This window comes from Prionailurus viverrinus, chromosome B3, assembly GCF_022837055.1.
Source record: "Prionailurus viverrinus isolate Anna chromosome B3, UM_Priviv_1.0, whole genome shotgun sequence".
Classification (NCBI taxonomy): domain Eukaryota; kingdom Metazoa; phylum Chordata; class Mammalia; order Carnivora; family Felidae; genus Prionailurus; species Prionailurus viverrinus.
Window position 1 is genome coordinate 120883500 of NC_062566.1, and position 15817 is coordinate 120899316.

General features: G+C 35.8%; 1 protein-coding gene across 6 annotated transcripts in view; it reads right to left on the bottom strand.

The window, feature by feature from the left end:
* The window catches only part of CEP128 (centrosomal protein 128), a 389769-nt gene that overhangs the window by 202360 nt on the left and 171592 nt on the right, over positions 1 to 15817 (bottom strand). For all 6 annotated transcript variants that reach the window (XM_047863629.1, XM_047863627.1, XM_047863628.1 and 3 more), the window contains one exon: positions 14130 to 14322. In XM_047863629.1, the coding sequence (XP_047719585.1) occupies positions 14130 to 14322 (193 nt within the window). The remainder of the gene's footprint in view (positions 1 to 14129; positions 14323 to 15817) is intronic.

Here is a 15817-nt window from a genome sequence, read left to right on the forward strand (position 1 = left end):
TCTCACAGCTAATGTGATGAACTATCATCAAATATAGGAAGGAGAACACGTGTATTAAAGTCTTTCCAAATACTACTAGGGAGATAGGAGAAGGATTCTCTTATTGCCAATTATTCTAGTTTCAAAAATTTAGTGAAGATAGCTAATCTACTAAAGGACATTATAAGAATAGTTTGAGGGAAATTCTGAGTTGTTGTCTAAAACCTCATGTTTGTTCCTGTGTCTTGAAGCAGAAATAAAATAAATCAATACTGATGTTTTCTTCCTTTTTGATTGGTAAAACAGACCTAAGTATGATGAAGATACCATAATAAATTGGATAAAGAGGTAGAAGGCTAAATATATGCCACTCATTTATCTCTGCACCCACCCATCCATCTACCTGCACACCTACCAAACATCCAAAAATTGTTTATTTCTGGTTTAAATATTTAAAAAAAATGGTACAAGATGCAATGGAAAGAGAGGGGTCAATAAACGAAATTAAAACTTAATATAAAAAAAATACACATACAGTTACCCAGAACAAAGAGCAATAAATGGCAAATGTCATGTAATTATATCCAAATGTTTTAATAGTAATGGAGTGGTAAAAGGAAAAATGTCTGCTACCAAGGGCAGAGTTTTCATAAGAAGAAGGGGAAAATGGTAGGCTCCTATAAGAGTTTGAACTTTAATTGTTCAGCAGTGAGAAAACCACTGAAGGTGTCTGAGCTGAGGATCTCAGGCTCAAAGCTGTGTTTAATGAAGATTCATTTGGCAGAACTAATTAGAAAAGCAGTTGTATGTGCACACATGTGTTTTCTCGAATGAAATGCTATTGAATGGAGGTCAATTGTGGGGGGTGTTGCAAGTAATTTATTATAAAAGTACAAAACCAAAGTTTGAGAAGGATTTACTTTTTTGTATTAATCTGAGCATATTCAAGGTTATTTCTAAAAGATGTTATCCTTTATTAAATAGCAGAAAAATGGATAAAGGATGGCTTGGGCCCAGGGAATAGGGTGAACTTGAACACATCCACTGGAGTGTGTCTGTTTGGGAAAGTCCTCGGTCTTGGGAGCTCTGGCAGGCTCATAGATGAAGACCAGTGAAGCAGACTAAAGGTTAAGAAGATCTTGCAAAGAGGAAGCTTCTGCAATCCTTGAAGATGAATACAGAGCTAAGAAAGTTGGAGGTCATCTCGGGGCACCTGGGTGGCTCAATAGGTCAAGCATCTGACTCTTGATTTCAGCTCAGGTCATGATCTCGTGGTTTGTGAGATGGAGTCCTGCATCGGGCTCTGCCCTGGTGGCATAGAGCCTGCTTAGAATTCTCTCTCCCCCTCTCTCTCTGTCCCTCTCCCGTGCTCGCTTGCTCTTTCTCTTGCTCAGAAAAAAAAGAAAAAAAAAGCCATCTAAGTGGAGGAAGGAGTAGATATGCAAGAAACAACCAAGGAAAATCATGTAAAGTCACTTGTTGCAGAGGACAAGTAAATCAGATAAAGTAATCTTTCAAATCGTAAGTATAAGGATAGGTTTTAAGGGCTCTAAGGAAATCTTTCTTATTAATTTTTTCAATTAAAAGAAAATTTTCCTTGGAGTTTTAAATTAAAATCTCATAGCTATAAGGCAACACAGGATTTACATACAGTATGTTGGCAGTCACTATTTAAAAATATTTCCATTTTAAATTTCACGACATGCATATGTTTATTCTTCACAACCACATCTGGTATCTAAAGCATTCTGGATCCCAACTTACTCAAATAATAAAGAATAATCAAACTTTAATACTTAGTCAAGAATTCAAGGATAAATTGAAGTTTTATCTCCACCAAAATATATACCAACCACCTGAACATTGAGTCCATCGTAGGGACAGAGGTAATATCATTAAGTCCACTATCTGTAAAGTGTTAGGTCAGTCATAATCTTTGTGTTTGCACTTTACTCTCCTTATGTCAATATGCTCCAGCAAGGTTCTTTCTCACTTCAGCCCTTCACAAACACTGTTTCCTCTGCTGGACAACACTGCCTTTCTGGCTAATGTCTACTCAGACTTAGGACCCCCATATGTGTCATTTTCTTTTTTTTTTTTTTTTTAATTTTTTTTTTCAACGTTTATTTATTTTTGGGACAGAGAGAGACAGAGCATGAACGGGGGAGGGGCAGAGAGAGAGAGAGGGAGACACAGAATCGGAAACAGGCTCCAGGCTCTGAGCCATCAGCCCAGAGCCCGACGCGGGGCTCGAACTCCCGGACCGCGAGATCGTGACCTGGCTGAAGTCGGACGCCCAACCGACTGCGCCACCCAGGCGCCCCATATGTGTCATTTTCTAAGGAACTCTTGTCCTCAACATACCCCTCACCCCCTACCCCATAAAGTCAGATGCCCCATATAGTATCATAGCACAACCCCTATTCTACTAGCTGAGGCTAACTTCTCCACTAGGCACAGCAGGCTCTGTGTCTCAGTCCAATGAAAATGACTCATTTTAGGGGCGCCTGGGTGGCTCAGTCGGTTGAGCAGCCGACTTCAGCTCAGGTCATGATCTCGCAATCCATGAGTTCGAGCCCCGCGTCAGGCTCTGTGCTGACAGCTCAGAGCCTGGAGCCTGTTTCAGACTCTGTGTCTCCCTCTCTCTGACCCTCCCCCGTTCATGCTCTGTCTCTCTCTGTCTCAAAAATAAATAAACGTTAAAAAAATTTTTTTAAAAGAAAATGACTCATTTTAATTTTCTATAAAACTAGAAGAAAAAATGAATATAATAATGAATACATAATAATATCTCCATCCTGGATTATATTCATCCTCATACCACCACAGCCAAAATTTAATTATTTCATAGAAGAAAGGGCCTGAAGGCCAAGGTGCCTCAGGACGACAAAAGTCATAACATGTCCCTCGTTACTTTGTAGAATTTCAACAAAGAAACGAACCCCCAATTGTTTTCGTTTTTTCAAAGGTGAATGATAATACCTACTTGGGGATTAATGAAATAATAAATTGCTTACAGCACTTAGTATCTGACACACTAGTAGTAAATGTTAGCTCTTATTACTACCTAAACAATAACCAGAAACACTACTTGTTACATTGCCTGTAGGAAGGTGAATATAATATATTCCTCTTGATTTTAGTTTAGTTTAGATTTTATTTTCCAGAATAAGTTTGTTTCTTATAGAAGTTTCCAGGCCCTCTTTAACTAAGATAAGAATCATATGACCCAACAGTATCCCTCTTAGATGTCAGAAAAGTCAGAACTAAATTAAGTGATAAGCCACAATAACTTCCTCTAGGTGCCGGGGACACATTTCTAAGCTCCCTATTTTTGACTTGTGATTTTATTTTTTAATTTTCTTTATATACATTTTAATACTATGGAAAGTGGAAGAATAACAAAATGTGAAGGTGGGAAGGATTAGAAATGAACAAAGGCCTCCCAGCAGCCTAAGCCAAAAAGTAGTATCTATATTTCAGGTTCATTCATGACCCAATGTAATTTCTTTGAATTTTCATGCTATACCTAAATGAAGAGTACCAAATATATACACACAGTATAAAGAAATTATATTCATTTTGAAAATACCACATTTCACACATTTTAAGAACTGCCTGAGGGCATTTCAAAATTAATTTTAGTAGACTGAAAGTAATATATGTATATTCCTAACTTTCTGACAAACATCCAAGATGGACATATGTACTCAAAGAGGTTCAAGCAGGCTAGAGAATTTCTCGATATGCAGTGAATCAAGTGTCAGGGAAACTCTCACGAATCTCTAATTTCACGATTTTATTGGTGTATTAGTTTACCATGAATCCTATAACGAATTACCATAAATTTAGTGCCTTAAAACAATGCAAATTCATTATGTTACACTTCTGTAGAAGTCTGATATGGGTCACACTGGGCTAAATTATGATGTCAGCAAAAGTGCATGCCTTTGTAGAAGCTCCAGGGAAAAATCAATTTCCTTGCATTTTCCAGCTTCTTACGGGCTACCCATATTCCTTGGCTTATGGCCCTCCTCCTCCATCATCAAGGCCATCAAAAGTAAATTGAGTCTTTCTAACATTGAATCACTCTGACTTCCTCTTCTGCTTCCTCTTTCACTTTCAAGGACTCTTAATGTTTACACTTGGTCCAAACAGATAATCCAGAATAAGCTCCCTTCTCAATATATTTAATTTAATCACAACTACAGAATCTCTTTTGCCATGTAATATAACATATTAGATTAAACCTGGGAATTAGGATGTGGACATCTTTGAGGGAGGTAGGCTTTTATTATTCTGCCTATCACAATTGATAACTATTGCATATACAACAAAATAGAAAAGATGTAACACTTAAAAGACATAATGCTTAAAAGAGCTCCAACACAGCAAGGATATGGTTTGAATTTAATAAAGTTATTTGCTGACCTAAGAACACATTCACATCTATTTTAGCACATGTACCTCTATCTTATTCTTCTCCTTGAATATGCTCATGATTCAAACTCAAGTATACCAGTTTTGTTGTACTATGAAACAGTAGAAAATAATGTAACCTACCAGAGGATGAAACAAGAAAATCTAAGAATTATTCATGTCATATATTTAACATTTCTGGATTTTCCAGAATATAGTTCAGAACGAACACACACACACTCCTCCAGTAATTTAGAAGACAAAAAAATCCAAACTTTAAATATCTGAACTCTCCATCCAGTCAATACTTAATTACTACCAACTAAGCATATTACTGGAGATAGTGAAAATGCTTGTCTCTAAAATTAAGTTTATCCAATAGAAATAGTATAAACATTAGGTTCATTCCACAGAAGGATGGGTGGGCAGAGATACTTATGGCTAACTAAAGAATAATTAGTCATACTTTCTATTACCAACTTACTAACAATGTCAATGTTGATTTCATATTCAACTGAAGTTAACACCTGCACAGATCTGTGTATCAGGAGCTCCAGGCATATCATTAACTTATTTAATTCTGGTCCTAGGAACACTCAACCTATGGTGTTTAATTTCAATCTCTGATGACCTGGCTGGATTTCAAATCATAACATAAAACATATAGGAAATAAAATTATTTAAAAAAGAAATAAAAGTATTATAATGAAACATATATAAGCAAAAACACAGGTGAAGATTAAAACAAAATTCTAGGGGCACCTGGGTGGCTCAGTTGGTTAAGTGTCTGACTCTCAGTTTTGGCTCAGTTCACGATTTAATGGTTCTTGACGCTGAGCCCCACATCAGTCTCTGTGCTGAGAGTGTGGGGCCTGCTTAGGATTCTCTCTCTCTGAACCTCTGTGTGCTCTCTCTTTCTCTCTCTCAAAATAATTAAACATTAAAAAAAATAATGAATTAAAAATTTTCTAGCTCGACTCAAATAGTGGACATAATTTTATAAAAATACTATTTCTCAATTCTTTTTTGAAAATAATTATGAAGAAAGCCTGAAAATAAAGGAGAGAAGACATAATTTCACATCAAACAAAATAGCAGTTTAATGAATTTAAATAATTTCCTCAATCTATCAATCAAAATAGTATTTCATTATCTCTAATAATCAACACCTCTCAACTTCTGAACTGATGACAATGTAAACAAAGTCCCAGACAGATTTCTTCTGACTAAAATCCAAATAAATAAATTATATTATATTTAGAGATCATCCCCTAAATTAATTTAGGATGCTTAATTACACTCCAATATGCAATAAAGAACTGGTTCTCCTTGTTGTTAGACAACAATGACTAGTATTTACATAAGTGCCATGATGCTCAAATATTCTTTCAATGAGACAAAAACTGCTTGAAGTGATGTGGGAATAAGTAATAGATGAATGGGTAAATGGTGGGAAAACTAAACCAATAAATAAAATATGCCGCACACAAAATGCAAACCACGCGACCCCATGTGTAGCCAAGGAAAGATGTTAGGAAAGATGCCTTCAGACTGCAAGGCTCTCCCTTATTTCTGTCCACAAATGAATTCTAAGAAATTATCTTCTGTTCAGTCATCTGGCTGCAAAACTGGTACGGAGATTCAGACAAAAACAAAGTAAAACAGAGAAATCAGCTCAAAGGAGTTTCTCAGAATTCCAGGAACAGTGGAACCAAAGGAAAAGCCCTTTAAAGTTGAGAACACCTCTCATGGAGACAAATCAGGTAAATGAGAACCTATGAAAATGCAGAGTGTTTTTAGAATCAATATCTTAAACAGCACAGCAATTTTATAGCAATGAAGAAAAAAAAAACTGAGTCTTATTTCTATTATAGAGTAAAAATGCTCATCCTCAAACTATTCTACAAAGCTAGAATAATGAGTATAGAAAATACAAGCTTCATCACTAAGCCGGCTCTACACCTTGGATAGCTATCACATGACAAGTGTTAACCTTTGGAAGAAGCTTGCAAAAAATAGTTATGACAAACACTGTACGATCTGGTTCAAAATGCACAAAGCTTCTACTAAAACAGGTGTCTCAGCCTTAATTGGCAAATCCAGTAGCCACCTCTCAGTCCTTCTACCCATTTCTCCAAGCAGGTATTGACCATATAATAGGCAAAGATCAATGAAATCCAATCGCAGATGTTGAGGAACAATAAAAATAAGGAAATCACTGCATAAATTATTGTGATAAAGTGAAAATGCCAAAAAATAGTAGTGTATTCAAGAACTAAAAAAGGAAGGAAGGAAAGTCTAAACTCTTTTCCTTGTTCTTTCCAGGACTCATTTTTCCACTGTGACCTTTGATACCATCCACCCTCATACTTTTTGGGATTCTGCTATACAATTAACCTTTCTTTTAAGTGTTCAACCTCTTCCATTCCTGGACCCTTCTACTCAACATTTATAACGATGCTTAAGCTTGCTTGCCTATCATCAGTAGCAAATAGAAAATAATAATCTAAAAGTTATATTCATCTTAATAGTGTTTGAGACTATTTTAGATGGATACTTTTAATACTGTTTATTGGTATTCAGCTATTAAAAATTTTTTTTTTCGGATATTATACTAGAGAGCTAACTCAAATCATAGTACAAAATGGGGCTAGAATTACTACTAACAATATTATAGCATCCCTAAGTGAATCAGGAACCTCTGAGAAAATTTTGTCACAAAATGAATAAAAACATAAATGGTTTAAATACTTCTACTGTAAAATTTAACATATAACTGAAATATTAGGAAAGACAAATATTGTTACCTAATCCCAGAGTGTCATAAACAAAATGTAAATCACTCGGATTAAATTAGTTAACTTCTGCCGAATATTTACTGATTTATCTTTTGGTTATGCAGAGTTTATTTTCGTTACATACAGTACACTGTGAGTTTTGTTTTGCTTTGTTCATTTGTGTGTGTTTGTGTGTGTGTGTGTGTGTGTGTGTGTGTGTGTGTTGTCTTTTGTTTTTTGAGGCATCTTTTCTCCATTACCTACTTCTTGGCTAAGGCATAGATGCTACCCTAAAAACAAACAAACAATCTGAGCAAGTAGTCTTCTATTGCAAAAAATATTACTTCTTGAAGTGACTGGGGGACTATTTCCCTTTTTCCACATCCTATTAGTATTTTCCTTTTTATTCAGAAAAGGTAACTCCCTAACAAAGAGGCCCTGACAATGGCTTATTTCATCCTTGCATGCACATTCCCAAAAAGTGATATATGACAGGAGGCTGAAACCACAGTGCGTGCTGTGGAGAATTACTATCTTTCTAGGTACTGTATCTATCATAATAGTAGGGTAGTAGGGTTTGGTGAAGATCCGACCTAATCCAACAAAGCCAAATGAGTATAACATGTACCCAAAAATAGAAACTGGATAAGAAGATAAAATTTCATCTTTAAGGGAAAAAAATTTCAGAGGCTTGTCAATTTCTAATTACTCTAAGAAGAAATATTATGCATGATAGTCACAGCCACAACCACAGACTGCCTGGGAAGTAAGGCAGGTCCCTTGTTTAAAGCCTTGTAATTTCAGTTTAGGGAAAATATGTTAAGACAATTGTCTTGCTATATTTGTTCATCACCATTAGAATTTCATATAGCAAGAATGAAATGAAATCATCCTACACAAATGTCCCTCCTTCTGAAGAGCTTTGAAAAAAGGAATCTTTTCAACTTCCATGTAAATGTTAGTTTTTAGTAAACTTCACAGTTTTAAAGTATTTTTATAGAGAAATACTGGCACATACATGAGCAGGAGCTTATGAGACTATCAAGAAGGTAGAGAGCAGTAGGTTATTAGGAAAATATTTAAAATGACTACTTACACAAGTTAAAATATCATACCTAATGGCTCCCAGCTGCAGTTTACATCTCTTTACTCTTGTCTTTGTTACCATTCATAATAATTAAGAATTTCTAAGTCAATAATTACCAACTTCTAAGAGGGCCATGACATTAACTTCTCAGTAGAGTTCCTCTCCTTTTTGAACACTCCAGCCAAAAACCTACAGGCCTAGAATAGCCCAGGGAATACAGACAATTCAGATCTACAAATCTGGCAACACTCACTGATAAATTCCTTGCACACTGGCTTTAGTTAACACGGCATGTGTCAGGTAATGTGACATTAAATCAAACTAAAAATATTAGTGCAAAGAATGGCAATTCCAATGAACGGGAAGTTTCTCTGTCATGTTTCACTTATAAATAGGTTAACCATATCTGTTCTATGTGACAGGTAACTTTCTAAGATGGTGAAGGAAATCAAACATAAATTTCTACAAGAATTCATTTTGATATTTCCAAAATATCTAAATTTAATCATGGGTCTTGCTGCCGTTCACATCTCCTATGTATATACCATTGTAAACAAATGCTGAAGTATGCAGTAAGAGATCCTAGGCAGATAAATCCTGCATAGAATCTTTGTTCCTCCTCTCTTACAGGAATCCTGCTATATTCTTCAAGATCTAAATCAAAGGCCATGTCTTTGATTTCCCCATATGGGCATCTACCCAAGTAATCAATACTTCCATTTTCACCAGAACATGTTGCTTATATATCTAGTAACATATTTATTTCACCCTACCTCCTAATAAATATGTTTATACATCTCCAACTATAACAGCCTTTGCTTGGTCTTCATTAGTCATATTAGGTCTGCACTATTTCTGAATCACCAGACAGCACCTAATACATCTTATACATATAAGGCAGGAGATTACCATATTATTTATCTGTTAACAAAAGTTTGGTTCTTCGCAAAACCTTTTTTCATTTATGACTTTAAGGAATAGGTAAAGAATAGAATCCCTCTTTCTCTGCCACCAAATCATCCCCTACTTCCTAACTTTCTTACTTCTCCCAATGGCAAAACTACTGAGACCTTAGAATCTCCTGAATGTCTTCTATCACCTACACTGCCCAATCCTGTACTAATTCCTCCAAAACACCTTTTGCATTGTTGCCATTACTAACGTCCTTCTTCTTTTGCTTTTATTGAGACTATTACAATACGTTCATTATTAGAAACATTCACACAATCAATACTAAATAGGATCTAATAGCAGTCTCAAAAAATATATGAAGCAAAAAGAGTGACATACATACACACATTCAAAGTAATACCTGGATATTTTGACAATCTTCTATAAGTTATTGGTAGAAGTATACAAAATCAGTAGGGATACAGAAATCACCAGGGACAGAGAACATTACGAAACAACTTGGCATAACTGATATTTACAAAACTTTTCATAACAAATGCAGAACATTACTTGTTTTAAACTGCACATAGAAAATTCACTAAGACAGGCCACATTTGGGGCCATAAAACAAGTCCTTGTAAGTTTCAAAGGATGAGAATCATGGAAAGTATATTCTATACCCACAAAGGTACCAAGTTAGAAATTGATAATAGAGTATGTAGAAAACTCTCCACATAACTAGAAGTAGTGCACTTCTAAAAAAATCCCATAGGTCAAAGAAGAAATCACAAGGGAAATATTTTCTAATTCAAACTAAATGATAATGAAAACATGATATTGCAAAATTTGTGGAATACATTTAAAGTGTTGCTGAGATAGCAATTTATAACTTTAATGACGATATTAAGAAATAAAGGTATTAAAATAAGGCTCAAGAATCCAGAAAAAAAGCAAATGATACAAAAAGTAAAAGAAAGAAAACAATAAAATTTGGGATCAATAAAACATTAAAAAGACAAATAAAAAAGTAATTCAAAGGTTGTTTCTTTGAAAATATTAATAAAATTAATAACACCCTCAGCAAGTCTTATAAAGAACAAAAGAGAGAAAATGAGAGAAAATTACCAATATCAGGAATATAAGAGGAAGCACCAGTACAGACCTTACAGAAATGAAAAGAAAAAGAAGATATTATGAAAAATTTTAAGCCAATAAATTTGACAACTTAGATGAAATGAACAATACTTTGAAAGGCACACATTCACAAAACTAACTCAAGAAGGAGAAATTCTGAATAGTCATATAGCTATTAAAAAATTTGAATTTGGGGGCACCTGGGTGGCTCAGTCAATTGAGCATCTGACTCTTGATATGAGCTCAGGTCGTGATCTTGTGGTTGTGAGATCAAGCCCCATCAGGCTCCACACTGAGCATGGAGCCTGCTTGGGATTCTCTCTATCTCTCTCTCTCTACCCATTCCCCTGCTCACACTTTCTCTCTCTCTTTCACTCTCACTCAAAATAAAAATTAAACTTAAAAAAAAAAAAAGACTTTGAGTTTGAAATTTAAAACCTCTCCCAGACAAAAACTACAGGCCTAAAAGCTTCTTTAATCAATTCTATCATACATTTAAAAAGAAATAATACACACTTCATACAAATGTTTCCAAAACATAAAGGCAAAACACAACTCATTTTAAAAGGTCACTGTTACACTAACATTCAAATCAGATAAAGACATTAGAAGAAGCTACAGAATATTCTTCATAAACATAGACGCAAAAAATCTTACTATTAATAAATCAAATCCAGCTATATGTAAAAGGAAAAATACATTTTGATAGAGTTGATCCCAAAAATATAAGGTTAATTTAATACGTACTGGAAGTTCCATCCAGTTGATTAAGGAAAAACAAACAAACAAAAAAAAAAAAAAACAAGCAGGAGAACCAAAACTGTCCTTATTTGCAGATGACATGATTATGTACAAAGAAAACCCTAAGTGCTAAGAAATCAAAAACAACAATAACAACAAACAGCTAACAACAAGCTACTACAACTAGCAAATGAGCTTAACTCGGTTGCAGAATACAAGGTTAATACATACAAAAAATATCAATTGTATTTCTATTAGAAAAGAATGTTGGAAATTCAACGTTTAAAATGACATTTAAGGGGTGCCTGGTTGGCTCAGTCGGTTGAGCGTCCGACTTCAGCTCAGGTCATGATCTCACTGTTCATGAGCTGAAGGCCCACATCGGGCTCTGTGCTGACAGCTTGGAGCCTGGAGCCTGCTTCCGATTCTGTGTCTCCCTGTCTCTCTGCCCCTCCCCTGTCAGGCTCTGTCTCTCTGTCTCTCTCAAAAATAAATAAACATTTAAAAAATAAAAATAAATAAATAAAATGACATTTAATATAGCATCATAAATAAGAGACAAAGTAGGAATAAATCTAAAAAAGATGTTCAACACCTGTTAGTTGAGAAGTACAAAATATCCATGAGAAAAGTTAAAAACCTAAATAAATGTATAATATACACAATGTTCATGGACTGGAAGATTCAATATCAAGATGTCCATTCTTAAATGTGTACATTCAACACAGTCCCATTAAAATACTAGTAGATTCTCTTTAAAAAACTGACAAGCTAATTTTAAGATGCATAAAAGAATTCAAGTGCTATATAGATATAAAAGAATCAATACATTTTTATTAAATTTGAAAAGTAGAAATAAAAGAATCACCTTGAGAGATTATAAACTTTACAACTTATCTTCTGAAGCTTTTATGAAAAAGCTGGGCATTTGAAAATAATTACTTAAGTGCACAAATATTTGGTTCTTTCTCCTTGGATTCATCCTGCTAACAGTTACAGTTATTTATAATATACAATTGCATTAATCCTTATACAAAAGAAATGATTTACTGGGTGACAATATTGACAATGTTTACGAAAAGTAAAACCAGGGGCGCCTGGGTGGCGCAGTCGGTTAGGCGTCCGACTTCAGCCAGGTCACGATCTCGCGGTCCGTGAGTTCAAGCCCCGCGTCAGGCTCTGGGCTGATGGCTCAGAGCCTGGAGCCTGTTTCCGATTCTGTGTCTCCCTCTCTCTCTGCCCCTCCCCCGTTCATGCTCTGTCTCTCTTTGTCCCCAAAAAAATAAATAAACATTGAAAAAAAAAATTTTAAAAAGAAAAGTAAAACCAGGTTGCAATCTAGTGTCAGTGAATAATCTATAACATGTTTAGAGATCATACAGTGTTTTAGCTATAAATTCCATAATTAGATTCTGTTGTGGGGCACCTAGGTGGCTCAGTTGGTTGAGTGTCTGACTTCGGCTCAGGTCATGATCTCAAGGTCTGTGAGTTCGAGCCCCGCATCAGGCTCTGCGCTGACAGCTCAGAGCCTGGAGCCTACTTCAGATTCTGTGTCTCCCTCTCTCCGCCCCTCCCCCACTCATGCTCTGTCTCTTTCTGTCTCAAAAATAAATAAACATTAAAAAACTTTTTTTTGAAAAAAAAGAAAAGATTCTGTTGTACTGTCTGTATGTGTGTGTGTGTGCATGTGTGTGTGTGTGTGTATAGGCATCCTCTGACTTTCACTACTAGCACAGTTTGCATCTTTCAAGTGCACTAGAGCAGTAGTTCACAAAAGATGGTTTGGGAACTATCTAAGACCCCTTATTAATAATATGAAGATATTATTTGCCTTTTTAAGAATATAATGTGGTCCTGATAGCAAAAAAAAATTGAGAATCACTGCAGTATAGCAATAAATAATTTTTAACTGGAACATGTAGAAAGAATAATCCTGATAACTGGGGCAACACCTGGGTGGCTCAGTCAGTTAAGTGTCAGATTGTTGATTTTGGCTCAGGTCATGATCTTACAGTGTGTGAGTTTGAGCCCCATGTCAGGCTCCCTGCTGACAATGTGGAGCCTTCCTGGGATTCTTGATCCCTCCCTCTCTCTGTCTCCAGCCCCAGCTCTCTCTCTCCCCCAAAAATAAATAAATAAAACAAAAAGAAGGAGGAGGAGGAGGAGGAGGAGGAGGAGGAGGAGGAGAAGAAGAAGAAAGAGGAGGAGGAGGAGGAGGAGGAGGAGAAGGAGAAGGAGGAGGAGGAGGAGGGGGAGGAAGAATCATCATCATCATCTTGATAACTAAAATGAAAAACCAAAACAAATTTTAGAGGATTATCATATGTTAAAGTTCTGTTTTTCTTAGTAGGGCACTACATTAAGTTTCTTTCTTAAATTAATGAAGTTCACCAATAAAGAAAGACCTCAGCCTGACACAAGATACCCACAGGATTCCGACACATAGTGCTATTTTTCTTCTTCCCGTCACGATGCATCCCTTCTAGAACCAAACAGAAAAGCAGTTTTCCAAAGTTCCTGTCTAACTTTTAAAGTATTGCCTCAAACTCTCCTTCCCTTACTCTACTCTTTTTGCCATGGTGCTTATAACCTTCTAATATATTAAACAATTTACCTATTTATTACATTTATTTTCTGTCACTCCACTCAATACAATGTAAACTAAACAAGAGGACTTTTTTTCCCCTTTATTCACTGATGTATCCTCAGCACCTATAATAGTGTCCAAGACAAAATTGGCACAGAGTAAATATTTATTGAATAAATTTATGAATATTTTACTGAAGTAAAATAAAAACTTCAGCATTTTATCAGGGAAGAACACACATCTTACCAAATGCAAACTTCCAAATGGCCACGGACACAGGGCTATGTACATAGGAGAGATGTACTAGGTGAAGGAAAAACTCTCAGGGCAAACAGTTTCCTCTTCTGGATCCAGAAATGAAGAAAGACAGGGAGACCAGAGACAAGGAAAGGAGAGGGATTTGGAAATATTCCAAGTAGAGACAACGGAAATGGTTTGGTTTTGTTTTTTCCCTCAATCCTAGGATTCCACGAATGTAAACAAAGAAAAATAAGAGTAAGAACAGCTAACACACCTCTCTTCTCTTGTTGTATTTCTTCCAGAAGCTGCTCTTGTCTTTCTATCTGTTCGAAGAGACACTGGAGCTCAGATTCCTTGTTTTCGGTCATACTCCTCAGCTGTTGTCTGCACAGCATCAGCTCGTGCCGCAGACTCCTCTCTCTGTTTTCTCTCTCCTTCAGTTCCTCACAGAGCCACTTAAGTTTAGTCTAAAAAAATGACACATATATCTAATTTTTCAAAAAATCTAGAAAACAGTAGCATTTCAAAACATGAAGGAAAAGTCATGATAACTGAACAGACCATAGCAAACATAAGCAAAATTAAAAAAAAATCTATAATGTTTTAATTTCCATAATGACTTCAAAGATGGTATCGAAATTAAGCCAAATTTTCTTGGATTTTTATAAAATATCTGATATCCTCTATCAGGTTTGTAAAGGTAATACTACAGAGAAGTCTGGCCTGCTGGATTCCCAGTCATACTCCAATTAGATCCCTGATGTGATATATAAGGCAATCTGGTACACTTTAAAGCATTTTAAAGTCAAACATACCACACAATAGAACTAGAGACTTGTTACAAAGTGGAGTTTAATTCAAAGATTTTTTTAAAAAGAAAGATAAAATTCATAGTTTTGGTTTTAAAAATGCATATTCCCAAGGGTCCAGCTAATTGGGAAAAGATATTCTATATCACATGAGGGAGATAAAGTTAGTATTTTCCCACATTTAAAAGACTAGGGAATTTAGTTGAAGCAACTCTCGTTTTCTCAGACTCTAACCACACCATCTTTATTAGTTAGATATTTAAATCAGGGATGAGTAAAAAAATAAATAAATAAATAAATTTTTCTTTCACCTTCACTAGGACAGGATTTCAGTCATGTCTCAGGACCTTCCCAAGTGATCCTATCCTTCAAGTTCTATTTGATTCTAAATAAAAGTCTTTACTTCAGTAAAAAGCAAATTAAAGGAAGAGTGGACTAAACAGGAAAGTTAGGTTAAGCTAAGGGAGAATTTTCTGGAACAGCATTCATCAGTAAGCAAGAAAGTTCTAGGCCTCCAGAAATCTAGGAAGTTCTCAGGATATGCCACAGTATATTAAAAGTAGCGGCAGTAGGATAGCTTATGATAAAGTGAGACTGGGATACAGCCGCTAGACTGGGGGATCCCCACATGTATCAGCTTTCAAACACCCCCCAGAACAGAAAAAGATGCCCAGTTTCTCTGGTCAGAAGGTCTGTCGAGCAGATGGTATCTCTACGACACAGAAGAAATATTATCACTAGTCAAATTATGGAAAAATTATATGGTAATATTGTAAGATGACCAAGGTATAGTATGTAAATGTGTTACATGAAGGGGAATGGAGCTTGTAAAGGCAAAAGCTAGATCACATTTATCACAAACGCTCATCAGAAACAAAGGGGGGACTTCATGGAAGTTTGCCTTCCAGAATGATGGCACGAGGAGTTCTGCCAAGCTGCTCTTTAATGAAAATGCGAGGTGGAAGCTAGATGTGGGCAGGGGAAGGACTGCACCCTGCATGACAAAAGCCCCACTCCACCTTCCGGGAGGGTATTGCCAAGACAGGGGTCCCTCTTCCCCCAGTTCACAGTCAAGTTATATGGTATTGTGGCATAATAAGAAAGATATTTGGTCTTTGTCCTTTTTTCTTGGCACAGAGCTCCTAAAGCCCAG